The sequence below is a fragment of the Nicotiana tomentosiformis genome, chromosome 6 (assembly GCF_000390325.3).
Source record: "Nicotiana tomentosiformis chromosome 6, ASM39032v3, whole genome shotgun sequence".
NCBI lineage: Eukaryota > Viridiplantae > Streptophyta > Magnoliopsida > Solanales > Solanaceae > Nicotiana > Nicotiana tomentosiformis.
In genome coordinates this window covers 128,105,986-128,122,671 of record NC_090817.1, presented here as the reverse complement: position 1 = coordinate 128,122,671, position 16,686 = coordinate 128,105,986, and the positions used below count along the sequence as shown (strand labels likewise).

The 16,686-nt window shown below is 35.9% G+C and overlaps 1 protein-coding gene across 2 annotated transcripts; it reads left to right on the top strand.

Annotated features, from left to right (window-relative positions):
* The first annotated feature begins 8,413 nt into the window (after nt 1-8,413).
* On the top strand, nt 8,414-16,107 carry LOC104121293 (probable phospholipid-transporting ATPase 4). Of its 2 annotated transcripts, none has more exons than XM_009633251.4 (11): nt 8,414-8,641; nt 9,366-11,300; nt 11,391-11,501; nt 11,816-12,092; nt 12,184-12,272; nt 12,382-12,457; nt 12,579-12,788; nt 12,910-13,035; nt 14,678-14,776; nt 14,893-15,084; nt 15,178-16,107. In XM_009633251.4, exons 2-11 carry the CDS (start codon nt 9,526-9,528, stop codon nt 15,847-15,849), a joined length of 3,627 nt encoding a protein of 1,208 aa, XP_009631546.1. In that variant the 5' UTR covers nt 8,414-8,641; nt 9,366-9,525; the 3' UTR covers nt 15,850-16,107. The 2 variants fall into 2 exon arrangements, with proteins under 2 accessions (XP_009631546.1, XP_009631545.1); XM_009633250.4 differs by having other exon boundaries at nt 12,370-12,457.
* The last annotated feature ends 579 nt before the right edge of the window (nt 16,108-16,686 follow it).

Sequence of the window (16,686 nt, the reverse complement as noted above, 5' to 3'; positions counted from 1 at the left end):
TGAGAGTCAAGGTCTGCGAATGCCAAGGCAGCTACCTCGATAGTCTCCTATAGATAAATCATCAGAGTCTAGCAACCGCCGTATCCGGAAGTACCTGGATCTGCATACGAAGTTCACAGTGTAGTATGAGTACAACCGACCACATGTACTCAATAAGTAACAAAACTAACCTTTAGGCTGAAAGTAGTGACGAGTTCAACAGGTACGGTCCAATATAGAAATAACAATACAAAAATGTAGGCATGTTCTCAAGTTCATCAAATAAGTCCAATACAAGTAAAATAAATAAATTCTGCATGATATGAGGAATTTAACATCTCTACATCTACATGCAAAAATATATGTTGTATGTGATGTACCACAATAGAAACCGCGTGTACTCACACTCTCAGAATACTCAATCACTCAGTACCGTATATGGCCAATCCAGCCCAGGGAACTCCATCCCAAATATATGTATCACTGACAGTCAGTCACTCAGTACTGTATAAGGCCAATCCAGCCCAGGGAACTCCATCCCAAACATGTAGAAACTGTGCTCACTGTGGGGTGGGTGGGTGGGGGTGTGTGCAGATTCCGGAGGGCTCATTCAACCCAAGCGACTATAATAAACTATTTAGGCATGCTGCGGCGTGCAGCCCGATCCCATAACAATAAAGTCTATAAGGTATGATGCGGCGTGCAACCCGATCCAAACAATGATATATATATATATATATATATATATATATATATATATATATATATATATATATGAAGCCAATATGGCATGCTGCGGCATGCAACTCGATCCCATAAATATCACTAAAATCTCCAGTCTCTCGGACTCACAATGACACGAAACTCAGTCCGACATGATGATATGATGTATCAATGAATGATAATAGAGATTGAGATATAATATGCAAATGATGGATGTGACTGAGTACAAAATTACAATGTAAGCATATAATTCAACAGCAATACGACCCCTGTGGGTCCCAAAATTTCGGCACGTAGCCTAAACATGATCTTTGATACGAGTCTCAGCTTAATTACTCTAACATGTGAAGGATATATGGATAATGACATGATTTTTTGATTATACAATTCTACGAAATTTATTTAAGTCACACTTTCTAGGGTACACGGCCACACGCCTGTCACCTAGCATGTGTGTCACTTCCAAACAATTCATATAACACGTAATTCAGGGCTTTATGCCCTCAGAACCAAGTTTAGAACTGTTACTTACCTCAAACCGTGTAAGTCATTTATTCCAATATGCATTTGCCTCGCGAATTGGCCTCTGAACGCCTCGAATCTAGTCACAATTAATTCGATACAGTCAACACAAATTATAGGAATCAATTCCATATGAAAATACTAAATTTTTCATTTAAATTCAAAATTTAACTCGAATTTCATTTGGGGGGGGGGGGGAGGGTACACCTTGGAACCCGGCAAAAGTTTTAAAATATGAACGCACATTCAACCACGAGTCCAACCATACCAAATTTTCCAAATTTCGACATCAACTCGACCTTCAAATCCTCAAATCTTATTTTCAAATCCATACGCCCAAATCCTCAAATTTGACCTCAAAAACACGTAATCTAGTCGAAATACTCGATGATAATTCAATATTATTGACTAACAATGATCACAACTCACAAGTGACTTGCCTCAAGTTTTTCCGTGAATCCCCTCTGAAAAATTGCCTCAACACGTGTTCGAAATGTCCATAAATGAGAAAATCTCGGACTCCTCAGTTTTTGTACACTGCCTAGAGGTTTCCCTCACAATGACACGATTATATATATATATATATATATATATATATATATATATATATATATATATATATATATATATATATATATATATATATATATATATATATAGCCAATATGGTCTGCTGCGGTGTGCAGCTCAATCCCATAAATATCACTCAAAATATCCAGTCTCGCGGGCCCGCAATGACACGAAACTCGGCTGACATGATGATATGATGTATCAACGAATGATAATAGCGAATGAGATATGATATGCAAATGATGTATGTGACTGAGTACAAAATTACAATGTAAACATATAATTCAACAACAACACGACCCCTGTGGGTCCCAAAATATCGGCACGTAGCCTAAACATGATCTTTGATACGAGTCTCAACTCAATTTCTCTAACACGTGAAGGATATGTGGATAATGACATGATTCTTTGATTATACAATTCTACGGAATTTATTTAAGTCACAATTTCCAGTGTGCACGCCCACACGCCCGTCACCTAGCATGTGCGTCACCTCCAAACAATTCATATAACACGCAATTTAGGGATTCATGCCCTTAGAACCAAGTTTAGAAGTGTTACTTACCTCAAACCGTGCAAGTCCTTTATTCAAACATCCCTTTGCCTCGCGAATCGACCTCCGAACGCCTCGAATCTAGTCATAATTAATTTGATACAGTCAGCACAAATTATAGGAATCAATTCCATATGAAAATACTAAATTTTCCAACAAAATCTGAAATTCAACTCAAAAATCGTCAGTGGAGCCTATGCCTCAGAACCCGACAAAAGTCATAAAATATTAACGCACATTCAACTACGAGTCCAACCATACCAAATTTACCAAATTCCGACATTAACTCGACCTAAATCCTCAAATCATATTTTCAAATCTCTAGGCCCAAATCCTCGAATTTCACCTCAAAAATATGTAATCTAGTCGAAATACTTGATGATTATTTAATATTATTGACTAACAATGATCACAAGTGACTTACCTCAAGTTTTTTCGTGAATTCCCTTAGGAATATCGCCTCAAACCGCGTTCGAAATGTCCAAAAGTGAGAAATTCTCGGACCCCTTTATTTTTGTTCACTGCTCAGAGGTTTCGCTTTTGCTGAATTTTAACCGCTTTTGCGGTCATTCTTCCGCTTCTTCGACTGCCTTCGTTCCTGCGGACTCGCTTTTGCGAAGCAGCTCGCCCCCCTCATTTTTCGCTTCTGCGGTCACACCTTTGCTGATGCGTGCCCGCTTCTACGGTCAGCTACACGCATATGCGATTGCAGCCTTTGCCATGCCAATTTCACTTCCACGCAACCTGGCTTGCTTTTGCGAGCTCGCACATGCGAGATAAGGTCCGCAGGTGCGATTGCATCAGTAGGCATTAAGTTCTAGCTTTGTTCTAAGTCCAATTTTTTGATCTGTTAATCAGCTGAAACTCACCCGAGGCCTCACCCAAATTATACCAATAAGTCCCAAAATATCATACGAACTTAGTAGAGGTCTCAAATCACATCAAACAACGTTAAAACCACGAATCGCACCCCAATTCAAGCCTGGCGAAAACTAACAAATTCCAACTTCTACATTTGATGCCGGAACCTATCAAATCAAGTCCGATTGACCTCAAATTTTGCACACAAATCATAAATGATATAACGAACCTATAAAAATTTTCAGAATTGGATTCTGACCCGATATTAAAAAGTCAACTCCCGCTCAAACTTCCAAACTTTAAATTTCCAATTTTCGCCATTTCAAGCCTAATTTAACTACGGACTTCCAAATAATATTTTGGACACACTCCTAAGTCCAAAATCACCATACAGAGCTATTGGAATCATCAAAATTCTATTGCGGAGTCGTTTACACATAAGTCAACATCCGTTCAATCTTTTCAACTTAAGTTTTCATCCTTGAGACTAAGTGTCTCAATTCATTCCGAAACCTCACCGGACCCGAATCAACTACTCCGACAAGTCATATAACAAAAGCACAAAATGAACATTAAATAGGAAAATGAGATTGTAATACTCAAAACGACCGGTCGGGTCGTTACACAATATCTCTTATCAAGGGCGAATTTATTGGGGAGATTACGGGACACGTGAACTCATGATCACTCCGCAAAATTAGATATTTTATATACATATTTTCTAAAATTGGTATAATATTAATTATTTGCACATATGCTCCAAGAATGTTGAATAATGTCCTTGGTTGAAAATTGAGTTATTACCAATAAAAATAGGGATCAGTTCTCACTTAATACATTTTACCTCCTTTTTCTTAATAATGCATTGATGTACTAGAAATCTCCGTCTCTACCTCTTATATACATTTCTATATTTTGTAATTATATTGGTATTATTGGAGTAAGTAGAGACGTGTTACTCGATCCACTAGCAGCAACTTCAAAAGTGGTGAGTTCTGTCCATCGTCTGGCCGGCTGATTAAATGCTACATATATATGTGCACGGCTATTTTCATGACTTTTATGTTTTAATAATGTCCAGCATTCACCTGTTAATTAAGTTGTTTCTCCTTTCTTATTCAGACACTACTGGTGCTAAATATTATTGCTCGAGTCTCCGAACAAGTACAAATATTTAATCATTCTACACTAAGGTCCTATTAATTTCTATTTGACATTAATACATAGAATTCCAAATGACCTATTCTAGATTGTTACTTTCTAATAAGCCAGCAGTTTGCCTAATTGGTTTTCTTCCTAATCGTTCATTAATTAAGTTTAGGTGTCTAATCGACAAATCATGCTCCTCTTTCCGGAAATATTAACAACCTAACCATGCAAAAACCTTTTGTTTTGGAGATTTTTGGGAAGGGGTAAAGGATTCCTGTGTAAAAATAAATACGGAGATTTAGGTGAATGTTGAATGTAATACAAAATACAAGTTTAATTTTCCCGTTCCAAACTTATATTCAATCCAATTACGCTATTTTCCCATAAATTAAAATATAAAATTTCTAGAAATTTATTTTCTAAAATCATTTAAAAAAAAAAGAAAATAATGAAACTATTATCAAGGAACTAATCAACCTGCATTTTGATGTAGAAATGCATATATGGTCCCAGCCCACATGGTGATTGATATTTTTTCTAATTTCCACCAAGCTAAGTGTCAATTCTTTGTGACTTTTATATGGGAAAGGACAATTAAACAACTAAAGTACCATTCCCATTTCCCACCGTAACGTATTAATCACGTTTAGATTTTTTGTAAATTTTAAAAAATGAAAACTCATACTGTCTCGTTCCAATTTACGTAAAACTGTTTGACTTGATACGAAATTTAAGAAAAAATAAAAAATTTTGGAATTTGTTGTCATAAACAAGTCAAAAGGGGTCCAGAATATTTATTTGTTATAAAAGCCTCTCATTAAGGATATAATTGTAAGTTTATGCTAAATTATTTCCAAATTTAGAAATGAATCATTTTTTTTAGAACCGACCCAAAAAAAAAAAAATTGAGTGGAATAGAAGGAGTAACAAAAAGTCAATGATGGAATTAGTGCGGACCCTTGTTTAGAAATTGGAACCAGAAATTGACTCATACAAAAAAGAAAAAGAAAAAAAGAAAAAAGAGAGACGTGCATAAACAAATATTTTATGTAATGAAAATTATGAATTATGTCTTTCCAATCAATTCCTAATAAATAATCAATTTAATTAAATGGATAGGATTTCGCATGTTTGATTTTGATGTAGAGGAGTGGGAGGCCTCACCTGTAGGTCCCAAACGTAAACTCTGCCAACAACCCTATTAATAACGTTGCAATACTAAATAGTACAAGAAAAATTACAGGACAAAATAAAGAAATTGCTTAAGTACTCCTTATGATCTAAATATTTGTGTTTTGCCAACTTGAATTTGTTTAATATTTGACGTTTAGAAAAATACAAAATCGTTTATTACATGCCTTCAAATCTTACCTTTTGTTCTTTAGTAGATTGTTAATTAAGTGATATACTTAAATAAATAAACAACAGAGGGAGTATAATTTTATTTCAAATGCATTAATCAAAGTCTTTTATCAATCCAAATATATTACTATATAAAATACTTTCACTAACATTTTAATTTATTGAGTTATAAATCAAATTAGAAGAGTACTATGTTTGATTAGAAGTATCAGATGACAAATGACAGCTCACACAAATATATAATTGTGATTTATGTTGCAAAACGTATTAGAATTAATCTTAAAAATTAGGTAGGATTCTGAATCTTATTAATATCCAAGAGATCTACTTCTTTGTTTTCTTTATGTTTCCACCCACAATTCCATATTTCACAGAAAATATAGTAATACCATGTGAAAATAAGAAAAGAAAACCGAAAATTAGACTCGCTTGTGAAATGAATGCAAACACAATGTAGAACTAGCACCAAACTTGTAGTTTGATTTACGAATAAAATTAGGTGGAAAATACAATACATAAATTATAATTTTAAAAAAATCAGTATAGGATATTTTAATGAATATATATTTTTTCCGGATATTTCGTTAATTGTTAGAAATAAAATACGATTTATAATATAAAAGTTCATACTTTATCTTTATTTTTAATTAAATAAAAAATAGAAAGATGGAATTAAGATTATTTTTTTCTCGTAAAACTAATTCCCTATAAAATTATTAAATTTGACATAAAATAATACTACCAAAATTATAGTATAACATTACATCAATATTGCTTATATTGAAAAAAAATGCCATATAGACAAAATAGGAAAAAGAAACGAAAGAAGAAAACGTTGGAGTTGTTTGTGTTATGGGCACAAAAAAGGAAATAGCCAAAAAAAGAAAAAAAGGACTGCCGGCTCTATTAATAGACCCATGACCATCTTGTCAGAAAAACCAATCATCTTCGATGTTTTAGTTAGTGCCACGTATTAAAACGTGGGACCTACTTCATTCAAAAAAACTCCTACGCCTGTTTGATTCCACATTAAATTAATTCAAGTAGGAGTGATGAAATTATACATTTTTCGAGAATAATAATGAGAAATAAATGGGAGATTTTTCTAATTATAATTTTTTCCTAGCGTCGGGAAGGTTTGAGTAAGAAAAAGGTCCCGGATGAAAAAATCAGCACTTCTTTTATGGACTTATCATAAATTTTCACGAATAAGAATGAGATGTTATAAGTTACGGTAGAGTCGGATCCAACAGTTCAGTTATGAGTTAACTTTTATCATATATATGAATTTTCAATACAAAATTTATCAAAATTGTTGTAAAAAATTGAGTTACGAACCCACAACTCAAATAATGTGGTGGGTTGAAATCGAAATTTTGAATACATAGAATTCAAATCCTTGATCAGTCTATAAGTTACGAAACTAATTTTGTACCAGAGCAAATACTAGTAGATCCGTACTTGCCATCATACAAATAATTATGACTTTCACTCACGCATATTTTTTAGTACATATATATAATTTGAAATGAAGGAAGGTGACTACATTGTGAGAACTTTTTATTTTGCCAGATTCAAGTAAATGATGGTAGTTGATTAAACTTTTTACTTAGTCCATATGAGACTTTCAAAGTTATTACTATAAAAAAAAATCTTCTTTTCGGGAGAAAAAATACAAGCAAGTAAGGATCAAGAGCTACTTCCAACTTCCATGGCTATATATGTATTGGTAAAATTCGGTCTTAATGGCCCGTCGTATAATGACACATAGCAGAAATGGTTCGGTACCTAGAAACATGAAAGCCAAAGCCGGGGGCTGAAAAACCACGATGGGGGTCGTCCATTTGAACAGAAAAAGTGACCGTAAGGGATTCGCCAGGAAATATTCGGAACAAACTAGATACCTTCGGTGCCAAACGCCGATATATTCAAGATCTTCCTGAGATCATGGCCCCCGTCCGTCACGCCATCATGGTTATAGCCAAAAAGGATTTCACTATCAGTTAACCACGCACTCAGCGTACGAGCTAGAAACTCGGAACGATCACATTCCATTTTAGCTATAAATAATTTACTTTGTTCACTTGTAACTAGCATTCTAGATTATAAATACTATATTATACATATCTCTCTACAGAAGTATCATCACAGATATATCCCCGAAGGATTGTATTGTGTTCTTGTATAGCCGCTTCAAAGGCCGACGTGCAATAACAATTACTTAATTTATCTGTTTTGATTATCATTATTACTTTTTATTTTATGCAAAACACTTTGAATAAATCTATTTGCTAGTGATCCTAAAATATAAATTTAAATATTAATTCTAAGATTAAAATTTGGGTTAAACTTAAAAGATAGAGATTAGAGTGTATGTAATTGGTCAAGTAAAAGCCGGCCAAACTACTCCTACTACTTTATCCTTTTAGATGACCAACTTCACCAAGACTTAGTCATGCTCCAAAGTATAGTTTGTAATTTTAGAAGAATGATACTTTTTTCAAAAAATAAAATAAAAATGTTACAATGATTAAGTGTTATATTTCTACAAAATAAAATTGAGAGAATGAAGTAGAGTAGTAGTGAATAGCATGTCGTAGTCGAAATACAAAGCAACAGCCTACATTTCTTAAATACACTTCCATAAATAAATAAAATAAAAATTCAGTAAAGGGACAAAGCCCCGTAAATAATACTGAAACTGGTTTGAATCTTTCTTTCAACACAGAGAAGAAGTCTTTTTTTGGCCTAAACCCAAAATCCCCTCCTCTTTGTCCCTTTCTCTCTCTTCTCTCTTCTCTTTCTCTCTCTCCTACATTGTACATTGCGCGATCTCTGCAATTCCAAAGCTAATTTGGTTTTTAAACTATCTGGGTCTATCTCTGCTTCTATATTTCCTCTTTCCATCTTTGTTGATTTCAGGTGCCCATTTCTTCTCATTGTTTTTATCATTCAAGGAAAAATGTATGACTTGTTTGAGCTTTTTCTGTGTTGGATCAATTGTTTTACAAGTATGTTAGTTTTCGTTTTGTCGGTTAATTTTTTGTTATGTTGTTAATTTGTTATATTAATGTGCTTAATTAGCTGCAACTTAGCTGAAATTTTATGTGGTTTTTGCTCCTTTTTCTTTATTTGCTTTTAATTTTTTAATTATCGTATTCTGGGTAAATGAGAAGATTTTTGCAGCCATCAAGTTGGGTAAAGTGGATTTTGATCGTTTCAATTTTCCTATTTTACTTATTGATTTTTTATATTTTTGGGTTGGTCAACATTAAATTTGTTTGTGATTTGGATAAGCTAAATCTGCGGTAATTTTAGTTTTCCCTAGATATGCTCTTGCAGGTCTTTTTCTCCAATTTACTTCGTAAGTTGACTAAAATGTCAATTAAAATTTTTCTATGCAATTGGATGGGTCTTAAACAATAAATAGCATTTTTATAGGGATGTTATTTTGTTGAATCTTGGTGTCACTTACATTCTGTTGAGATTAATGTGTGCTTTTGAGGTTAATGTATCATCAGGAATGTTGTTTGCTGGAATTTTTCAGCTTTTGAGTTATGGGCTTGGTCTGTCTATTTCTTGTTTGCACTTGTGTATTGTATATTATATGTTAATCAAGTTTTTTGATTGGCAACTCAAACCTCAGGGGAAGTTGAAGAGGGTCTGTTCCCCTATTCAGTCGAGCACGATTCTGTGCACGAGTATCAACCCTTCAATTTTCCTGGTGAAAGCAAGTGGTAACAATTGTTTTTGAAACATATAATGTGGGTGTATGACTGATTTTGATTTTCATTGGGAGGAAAAGAATGGCACGAGGCAGCATAAGGGCAAAGATTCAATGGAGCAATCTGTATACATTTGGTTGCTATAGGCCACGAGCTGATGAAGAAGAGGGTCCTCATCAGCTAGGTGCCGGTTTTTCACGAGTTGTCCATTGCAACCAGCCCTATCTCCATGAAAAGAAACCTCTTAAGTACTGCACAAACTACATATCGACCACAAAGTATAATTTCATCACATTCCTACCCAAGGCCATATTTGAGCAATTCAGACGTGTTGCTAACTTGTATTTCCTCATGGCTGCTATTCTGTCAGCCACAACGGATCTTTCTCCATTCTCACCTATCAGTATGATAGCTCCTTTGGTCTTTGTTGTCGGGTTGAGCATGGCGAAGGAAGCATTGGAAGACTCACGGCGGTTTATACAAGATATGAAGGTCAATCTGCGAAAAGCTCGTCTACATAAGGAAGGTGGTGCGTTTGGTCCCAGGCCATGGATGAAGATTCGTGTGGGAGACATTGTGAAGGTGGAAAAAGATCAATTTTTTCCGGCTGATTTACTTCTTTTATCATCCAGTTATGAAGATGGAATTTGTTATGTGGAAACTATGAACTTGGATGGAGAGACAAACTTGAAGGTAAAAAGAGCTTTGGAGGTTACCCTACCATTGGATGATGATGAGGCTTTCAAGGAATTCAGAGCTACCATAAAATGTGAGGATCCCAATCCTAACCTTTACACTTTTGTGGGCAACCTTGAATATGATCGTCAGATTTATCCTCTTGATCCTACTCAGATTCTCCTCAGGGATTCAAAGCTTAGGAACACGGCATATGTCTATGGAGTTGTTATATTCACTGGTCATGACAGCAAAGTTATGCAAAATTCTACGGAATCTCCTTCGAAAAGGAGTAGGATCGAACTACAGATGGACAAGATAATTTACATCCTCTTCAGCCTCCTTGTCATGATATCATTTATCAGTTCCATCGGCTTTGCCGTAAAAACAAAATTCGACATGCCGAACTGGTGGTATATGCAGCCTAAGGACAAGAACAAGAATACAACTGATCCAGACAGGCCTGAGTTGTCAGGCATTTTCCATCTGATCACTGCTCTAATATTATATGGTTATTTAATTCCTATTTCCCTCTATGTTTCTATTGAAGTAGTGAAGGTCCTACAGGCATTGTTCATAAACCAGGATATTAATATGTACGATGACGAGACAGGAACTCCTGCTCAAGCACGGACATCAAACTTAAATGAGGAGTTGGGGCAGGTTGATACCATCCTCTCGGATAAAACTGGCACTTTGACATGCAACCAAATGGACTTCTTAAAATGCTCCATTGCTGGTACTGCATATGGGACACGAGCCAGTGATGTAGAACTTGCAGCTGCAAAGCAGATGGCAGAGGACCTTGGTGGGCAAGATCTTGAAATTTCACAGAGACGGTCATCAGAAATTGAATTAGAGACGGTTGTCACTCCTAAAAATGAGATCAGGCCTGCAATAAAGGGGTTCAGCTTTGAGGATAGCCGACTTATGAAGGGGAATTGGATAAAGGAGCCAAATGCAGATGTGATCATGCTATTCTTTAGGATACTTTCACTGTGTCATACTGCGATTCCCGAGTTAAATGAGGAGACTGGAAGCTATAATTATGAAGCAGAATCTCCTGATGAAGCAGCATTCCTTATTGCAGCTAGGGAATTTGGCTTTGAGTTCTGTAAAAGAACTCAATCAAGTGTTTTTGTACGGGAGAGAGATCCTTCTTTTGAAGATCCCAATGAAAGGTGAGACTGCCTAAATTGTTGCCAGTTGTTTCAAGAATTACACTACCCTTGTAGTATATTACCAACTTACTCTTGATCTGTTGTCTTTAGGGAATTCAAAGTTCTCAATCTACTGGACTTCACCAGCCAGCGAAAGAGAATGTCTGTTATTATTCGGGATGAGCGGGGCCAGGTTCTTCTCTTGTGTAAAGGAGCAGACAGGTCTTTTTTATTTTTTTTTTGACAATTTTTAAAGTTAGTCTCTATTTTGTATCTACTTCGGTATCCAGTGAAGTAGGTCATTGAAGAGGCTATTGTGCTATAAAATATGCTGTTAACATGCCTGTAAATTCCAGTCAGTTTGTCTAGTTATTACTCTCCATTATTACAAAATATGCTGTTAATATGCATGAAAAAGGAAATTCTAAGTTCTTATTATCACCTTACCTTGGCTAATTGTTTAGTCATAGATGTGGTATATGGTGACCTTTCAGATGTAAAATTTTGGATGATATGCTGTTTTTCGGATTATGCAGCATCATCTATGATAGATTAGCAAAAAATGGAAGGAGATTTGAGGAAGCTACCACAAAGCATTTAAATGATTATGGGGAAGCAGGGTTGCGTACTCTTGTGCTTGCCTACAAAAAGCTGGATGCAACAGAATACTCTGCATGGAATGAAGAGTTTACTAAAGCAAAAGCTTCAATCAGTGGTGATAGAGATGCCATGCTTGAACGTCTATCTGACATGATGGAAAAGGATTTGATCCTTGTTGGTGCTACAGCTGTGGAGGATAAACTACAGAAGGGAGTATGTACTTTATGCTCCTCAAGAATCTGAAGTATATCTATTCTGATATAGTAGCCTTTTTTGACTATTTCACATCTATCCTTTTCATCAGGTTCCTCAGTGTATAGATAAGCTGGCCCAAGCTGGTCTCAAGATCTGGGTTCTGACAGGTGACAAGATGGAAACAGCCATCAACATAGGGTCTGTCTCCCGCTCAGATATATCGTCTGCCATCTCTTTCTTACTTGTTTAGTTATTGGATTTGAGCTGGTAAATCACAATTCCTGTTTCCATGTAGGTATGCATGTAGTCTACTTCGGCAAGGGATGAGACAAATATGTATAGCGACTACGAACGAAGATTCAGTGGAACGAAGCTCTGAACGGGTTGGTCATTATAAAACAAGTTTATTAAGTTGTTACTTGTATTATTATTCATGTCCATCTCTTTATTTATTTATTTATTAGAATTATTCATGGCCATCTCAATTGCTCTTTCACTGATCAGGCTATAAAGGAGAACATTTTGATGCAAATCACAAATGCTTCTCAAATGATCAAGCTTGAGAAGGACCCACATGCTGCATTCGCCTTGATTATCGATGGGAAAACTCTAACATATGCTTTGGAGTATGATATGAAGCATCAATTTTTGAATTTAGCAGTCGATTGTGCATCTGTCATTTGCTGCCGAGTCTCTCCTAAGCAGAAGGCCTTGGTAAGATATGACATATCAATATCTGATATGTGAAATCAAATTAGCCTTTTCAATTCTAGCCCAACTATTCATCTGTGAAATTGGTCATATTTACATTTATTTGTATCAATTTGGATCTCAGGTTACTAGATTAGTAAAGGAGGGAACTGGTAAAACCACCTTAGCAATTGGTGATGGTGCAAATGATGTTGGGATGATCCAAGAAGCGGATATTGGAGTTGGCATTAGCGGTGCAGAAGGAATGCAGGTTGGTGATAAATCTAGCTTGGCAATTTGGTGTTCTTAATATACTAAAAGATTTTTACATTTTCCTTTGGACAATTTTTTTTAATACTGCATTTAAAAATTTGTTAGAAAAATAAGATCAAAGGGGTGCGACACATACACTTTATAGTCTACAAGCTGACTTGAAACAACATGATACCGGGTTCCAGGATTACCAGAGTCAATTCTAGTGCAATTTTGTTCCCATATTCCAAAATTTTACTGTTTGTTTCCTTATCATAGGACTAGAATGCATCTGTATTCATTTTTATGGAATCTGTATATATGTCTAGGGCGTATACAATAACAACAACAACAACCCAGTATAATTCCACTAGTGGGGTCTGGGGAGGGTAATGTATATGCAGACCTTACCCCTACCCTGGGGTAGAGAGGTTGTTTCCGATAGACCCTCGGCTCCCTCCCTCCAAGAACTCCCCACCTTGCTCTTGGGGTGACTCGAACTCACAACCTCTTGGTTGGAAGTAGAGGGTGTTCACCACTAGAGCAACCCACTCTTGTCTAGGGCGTATAGATTAACTATAAAAACTAGGGCCTATAGCTGACCATTTGATAATGTGTCACAAGACCACTTAACAAAACTTCAGGCCTAATTAGCCAAAAAATGATTTTTCTGGAGACTTCTGGAAACCACTACTCTTCCTGTTGAACTGTAGAAAAACAGTATGTCAAGAACCTTTTCCCTGTTTGAATTTCTTGCCAGAATGATCTGACAAGAAAAACAGAGTGCATTTCTGAGATATTTTTTGTACGCTTCTACTGAATATATATCTCCCAGGGATAACCTAGTATCATCTTTCGTAAAAGCTAGCCAGATTAACATAAGCCGTCTGATCCAAGGAACAGTAGCAGCTGGGATGGAGAATCTTTCCTAATTGAGGAAGATGATTGTAAATCTATTTGCTAGGTAGATTGCTGCACATTGAAGTTCACTGAAAAATAGAAAGTGATCTCATCGGAAGATATGTTATGTCATACCAAACACACCCTAGCTTGCCTGTCTTTGTCAAATTAGCTCTGGTCAATTTAGATTACTCCGGTTGATTGGTGAGAGAGCTAACTTATTTAACTGAAATGGTAGAATATTCAAATAGATTCGCTCATTTTTTCATGATGATTTTCAAATAATTATACAACTGTAGATTTCATGTTACTTCTGGAAAACAAGTATGAGTAATGTATTATCTCCATGTAATAAATTAAGTCTTGCATTTCTTTGATCTATGTAAGTTCAAACTACCAAGTAACAAAAGCTTTTATGTTCTATTCCCTATGGCCTTGGACGAGGTTTCCCTGGTTTAACTTGCTACCTGTTGTCTGCATAGATTGATTAGCCTAAGTAGGATCTGGAGAATATTTTCTAATTTGGAAAGATTACCCTAAATCCATTGTCCCAAGTAGATCATTGCTGCATTTATAAATTAAAAGGATCAATAACAACTCATATTTGCTTTCCAGTTTTTTATACATTAACTCACCCATTTTTAAAGTTTGGGATGCCGGATTACAATGATTGAGGAATAAAACAAGGCTACTATCCTCTGCAAGCATATTTTGCTCTTGGATGCTGTATTTCAGCTTACTTGATTTTCAACTTCTTGCAGGCTGTGATGGCTAGCGATTTTGCTATTGCACAGTTTCGGTTCTTGGAGAGGCTTCTTGTTGTACATGGGCATTGGTGCTACAAACGAATTGCTCAGATGGTAGTAACTAGGAATCTGTTTCATTTTATTGATTGAAAATGATCACAATTTGGATTCTTGACATAATTCCCATACTTGTCATGTTTCATCTAACTTGCTGTGCATTCTGCATGCAGATATGCTATTTCTTCTACAAAAATATAGCATTTGGCCTCACACTCTTTTACTTTGAGGCTTTTGCGGGCTTTTCGGGACAGTCTGTCTATGATGATTCATACATGATTCTGTTCAATGTGATTCTTACCTCACTGCCTGTGATCGCGCTTGGAGTATTTGAGCAAGATGTGCCTTCTGAAGTTTGCTTACAGGTGAGTCTATTCTCAATACCCTCTTTTATAAGATTGACTTGCAAAGTAACCTCCACTGAACAATAGTAATTTAAACCGTCATGCCCTGTGCAGTTTCCAGCACTGTACCAGCAAGGGCCCAAAAACTTGTTCTTTGACTGGTATAGAATATTCGGTTGGCTTGGCAATGGTGTCTATACCTCCCTCATTGTTTTCTTCCTCAACATTATCATCTTCTATGATCAAGCCTTCCGTGCTGAAGGCCAGACTGCTGACCTGACTGCTGTGGGTACTACGATGTTCACCTGCATTATCTGGGCCGTTAACTGCCAGATTGCACTCACGATGAGCCATTTCACATGGATACAACATTTTCTTATCTGGGGAAGTATTGCTACTTGGTACCTATTTCTTTTGATCTATGGTATGCTAGCACCAGATTATTCTAAATATGCCTTCAAAATCCTTGTGGAAGCTCTAGCTCCTGCTCCAGTCTACTGGTGTACCACCCTTTTAGTAACTGTTGTCTGCACTCTGCCCTACCTTGCGCACATATCTTTCCAAAGATCATTCAATCCGATGGATCATCACATTATTCAAGAAATCAAATACTATAAGAAAGACGTTGAAGATCATCATATGTGGAAGACAGAGCGGTCTAAAGCAAGACAGAAGACCAATATCGGGTTCACAGCTAGAGTAGATGCAAAAATTAGGCAGTTGAGAGGGAGGCTGCACAAAAAGTATTCCTCAATGGGTCCCCAAATTGAGTCACCGCGTGCATAGCTGTGCGTTACTGATTTTCTTTTATTTTTTTGGGATTCTCCCCCTTGACAAAGCAGAATTTAGGGTTTTTGCCATTTGCAATTCTTTTGCTGGCCCTTTTTGACTTGATTTGTAAAATTATTTGTGCAGTATAGGGAGCCTCAGTTGAGGTCATTCGTTAGTTCCAAATTAGTGTGCACATTGTATTGTACTGTATTCAAGTGATTCAAGTACAGTTTGGGAAAGTAGCCAATACATAGTTTTTCTTTATTATTCTCATATGGTTTGTATACTCTTTTTTCAAACAAGTTCTGGATGTTGATTCACTTGAAAAATAGTGCTATATTCAGATCTGGCTATATTTCATTGCTTCTTTATTTTACCTGAAATAACAGATGATCATATACATTACCAGTCAAGTTCAATCTGTTCTTCTGATCATAGTAATATTATTCTCTTTAGTTGGAGCAACCTTATTCTTTGCTTATTGTGGTCATAATAATATTCTTCTTTTTAGTTGGACTAAACATATATAATCAGCTCCTAACATACATCTTATTATTAGCTAGTAGTAATAGATTAGTCATCCTGAAATATCTTAAAGTAGTAATTTAAAAAGTTGTTGAGCTTACAGCCTACCTCATTGACTAAGCTTGCAGTGCGATTGCGACTCTGGAATTTGGTTCTGTTGGGTAATCTTTAGCTAACAATCTTATTATATTTCATATCAGACCTAGAGATTGAGCCAATGGGCCATTGTTTTAGGTTGAACCAAACTACCCAACCACTTTTTTATACATAACCCTTTCTCCTAATATACCTAAAATAACATCCCTTTTTAATTCACCTTTTGTCTTA